The 3,738-nt window shown below is 28.7% G+C and overlaps 1 protein-coding gene across 1 annotated transcript in view; it reads left to right on the top strand.

The window, feature by feature from the left end:
- Nucleotides 1–3,348, top strand: part of LOC106869712 (partitioning defective protein 6) — an 82,289-nt gene extending 78,941 nt beyond the window's left edge. The window contains exon 4 of the mRNA XM_052971383.1: nt 3,081–3,348. Within this exon, the coding sequence (XP_052827343.1) occupies nt 3,081–3,178 (98 nt within the window). The 3' untranslated portion in view covers nt 3,179–3,348. The remainder of the gene's footprint in view (nt 1–3,080) is intronic.
- Nucleotides 3,349–3,738: the final 390 nt, after the last annotated feature.

Here is a 3,738-nt window from a genome sequence, read left to right on the forward strand (position 1 = left end):
ATATATATAATCTTTCATCAGGGTTGAGGTGATTCCCTATTTAATTATCCATTTTCCTTTTGGCCTTTTTAAATGATAAATTTTTGTATATCATTTTTGCTTTTTACTACATTCATTTTTCTGTCATATTTTATTTTCCTTTTGTTTACCAAAGAGAAATGTTTCATAACATCAATTTTCTTGTTCAATATTCCTGTTATGTGTATCTAACCAGCATGTCTGTATGTTTAGATTTGTGTAGCAAGAAACTGTAGGGTTTAGGAAGAGGGGACACACACATACTTGTGCGTATACCCACTCAGATTCTTTTCTGTGTGTGCGTATATGCATGGAATACATGTAGTTATAGATGAATGAGGGGATATGTATGTATACACACTGAGTGTTATGCCCTTATATTGTAGTTAGGGACTATTCTGTATTTGGGTTATCAGATTGGAAGACATGTTATCACACATTATTACATACCACATAGAAATAGAGCTCATTAGCTTTTTTTTCTCTTTCAAAAAGCATTAACTTTCCCAGTTAGACTTATTCCACTTGTGTTGATAAAGGCATAAATCACTACAACACTTTATCAATATCCAAAAGGTTTTCTTTGGCACATTTACATGTATAATTACTACTGTGTTATACATGTGACCATGGCTGTACATAATATGTATGTTTTTATGTCAGATAAAAATAGTGTGATATAATAAATAAGATTCTCTGCTAGTTAAATGTAACCAAGAAATGCAACAAATGGCTGCACAAAATATAAAATTTATATATTTTTTATTGTGAAGACTGTAAAGAGAATTAAATTATTTTTTCAAATGATCCCACTTCATCATATTTTTATAATTCCACTACTGCCTCCCTAAGCAGTTAATTTTTGTGCACTATTTGATATTTTAAAGTAATAGTAAAACAAAGGAAGGCATATCTGTTAAATCTCTGATGCTCTTGTGCATTTTGGGAGAAAAATCATACTTTTTGATAAACTGTGTTGATATGTTTATGTATTTGTTTTTGTTTTTCAAGATTCTTGATGTGACAACGTGTTGAGACAGATGACCATCCCTAAGTATAACAATAAGAATCTTGAAATATTGGCTAAATGCAAAATTGTTTTTCTACAGATAAGATGCCAAAACTTTAGATTCTGTTATTGTGTGTGTGTCTGTACATGAGAGAGAGTCTAGTTGGACAGCATTCTAAAATCATAGCATTTTGAATATACCTGATATGGATTTCGTCCCCTCTTTATTTGAATATTTCAAACTTTGGTGCAGCTGGAAAATAAAGTATTTAAAGATGAAAATTTTGATATAACTTAATTTGAATTTTATTATTTTTTTTTTATTTATTACAATTTTTGTTTTCTCTTTAAAAAAAATTTTAACATTTTTGTTTCTGCATTAGAAATTTAAAGAAAACTTTTTTGGCCTTTTGGGATTTGGTTCATATGATGAAATATTTACATTGAATAAAATGATAAAGAAAGGAATTATAAAAAATTTTTTAATAAGTTTTTTTTTTATTTGTTTGTTTAAATATAAATATTTTGTTTTTCAAATAAAATTATAATATAAAACTTTCTAAACCAAAATATTTAGTTCATTTCTATTTTCTATGCTAGATAAACCATTTAAGTTCTCTGCCCTTCAGCAAACAATTTTCAGTCTGTTTTGGTTTCCGTGAAAGGACAACTGGGCTTATATTTTATCTCTTGCCACCAAACATTATTTAAGGCTAATATTGTCCTTGGAAAAATTATGAACATCACACAACCTGATTTGCATTCCTTTTATTAATATAGATCTTAATGCCCATACCAGAAACTAACAAGTAATTATTATTATTATACTTGATATTTCAAATGCAAGACATTGAAAAAAAATTTAATTTTTAAGAATATTAGATAAATGAACTATTTTTCTATTCACTAAAGTTTAGTATCTCAGAATTATGCAAATTATTATTATTATTTTTTTCTTTTATAACTCTTAGACATTAGAATAACAGCAATGTTTTGCAGTTTATGAATACAGAACACAGATTTTTTTTTCCCTTCCCAACAAGCAAAAATATCCTTTGCTGACTGAACTGAATTTCTATATTGAGCTTGATATATCTTACATGGTAACAATTGCAGAGATTTTTTTATATATATATATTTTTGACTAAGTGATGCCACAGTAAATACTAACTGCATTTAAACTAGCTAAACTAAAATATTGGTTACTAAACAGTTTCAGATTTCATTATAATTTTCTTGTTTTTCCATGTCAAAATAGAGGACACAAAATGTAGCCAAAACCAGAAGTCTTTCACTGATACTTCTCAGAATAATAAAATATCAGATTTTATATTGAAAATTTGTAAACAAACTATTCAAAATCAAAGATCCTCACAGTTCCAAAACGTGATGTTCACTTGAGTCTAGTTTATATTTGATAATTACTAAAGGACACTGTTATGATGAGTCTTGGCCAAACCTTACTTTACAATTGATTTTTCACTTATTTTCTTATCTTAGTAACATAAAAATCCAGTCTTGTTAAATTACATATGCTAAATAATTGTTGGAGGTTGCAGCTTACCTCAGCTTGTCTAGAAATAATATCTATTAATAGCAATTATAAAAAAAAAGAAATGAATGAAGAGAAAATCTGATGGAGAAAGGGGAAAAAAAACTATATTTTTATAATAAATTTAAGGAAGTCCATTCCTATTATATGGAAAATATCTAAATATCCTTGAAAAAAAATCTTATGCAAGGTAGCACAAATGCCGACAAAACAAGTCACTAATCATTTTATAATCCTTTGCTGATAGTATACCTCTGAACTAACTAAACTAATTTAATCTATTTCTTCATAGCCATTCCATATATTATTACATCTTTGTAAAAAGAAACAAAAAGAAAAGAAAAACGCATGCTTGGATTTTATTTTTCTATGATCTGGTTTTTGTTCTAATCTTTGTCAACTAATCATCATAGCTATGTTTGTCCATATATTTAGTGATCATGTCATTTCATCTAAAACTTTGCCATACATTGGTATTTTGAGGTTTAACTCTCTTTGCAGGTGCTGAATATGACAAACCACTTGAAGATCGCAATAAAAGTAAAAGAAAATATCAACCTCTCAGGAGATATAGTCTGGCATACTGGTTAGGGTTTTGATGTCTACTGCCTGTGTGGAAGTTGGTTGAATATTGTGGCAGCATAGTATTTCTTGATGTGGGGCAACATTTGCTGTATAAACTGAAACATTCTTCAAGATTATAGAGCCACATTTCTCTATGTAGGACTTTTAATTTCCTTGCTAATGAATTAAATATTATAGTTTCAAACTGATGTGTTGTTGTTTTTTAAATAAAAATATTCTCTACAGAAATGGGCTATTGTGGTTGTTGTAAATGCTAAACATCAGAATCACTGATTTTTATGCGTCTCTCTTTGCACATCTTCATCATGGTAAAGAATTCCCTTCTTCATGACCTGAAAAAATTCTTCAACATTCAGATCACTCTGTCACATGTAATTAATCATACATTATCTCTTAGAATGACATTGTAGGATAGGTGTGAGGGGTCAGATCTAATTGGTTTGACCATAAAACAGGTAGAATATTTGAGCCAGGTTAAATGCTAAGGTGTTAAACTTTAACAACTACTAACCTTATGCAAAGTGTGACCTACATAGTGTATTGGTCCCACATCTGAAACAGTGTTACTGGTACA

This window comes from Octopus bimaculoides, chromosome 1, assembly GCF_001194135.2.
Source record: "Octopus bimaculoides isolate UCB-OBI-ISO-001 chromosome 1, ASM119413v2, whole genome shotgun sequence".
NCBI lineage: Eukaryota > Metazoa > Mollusca > Cephalopoda > Octopoda > Octopodidae > Octopus > Octopus bimaculoides.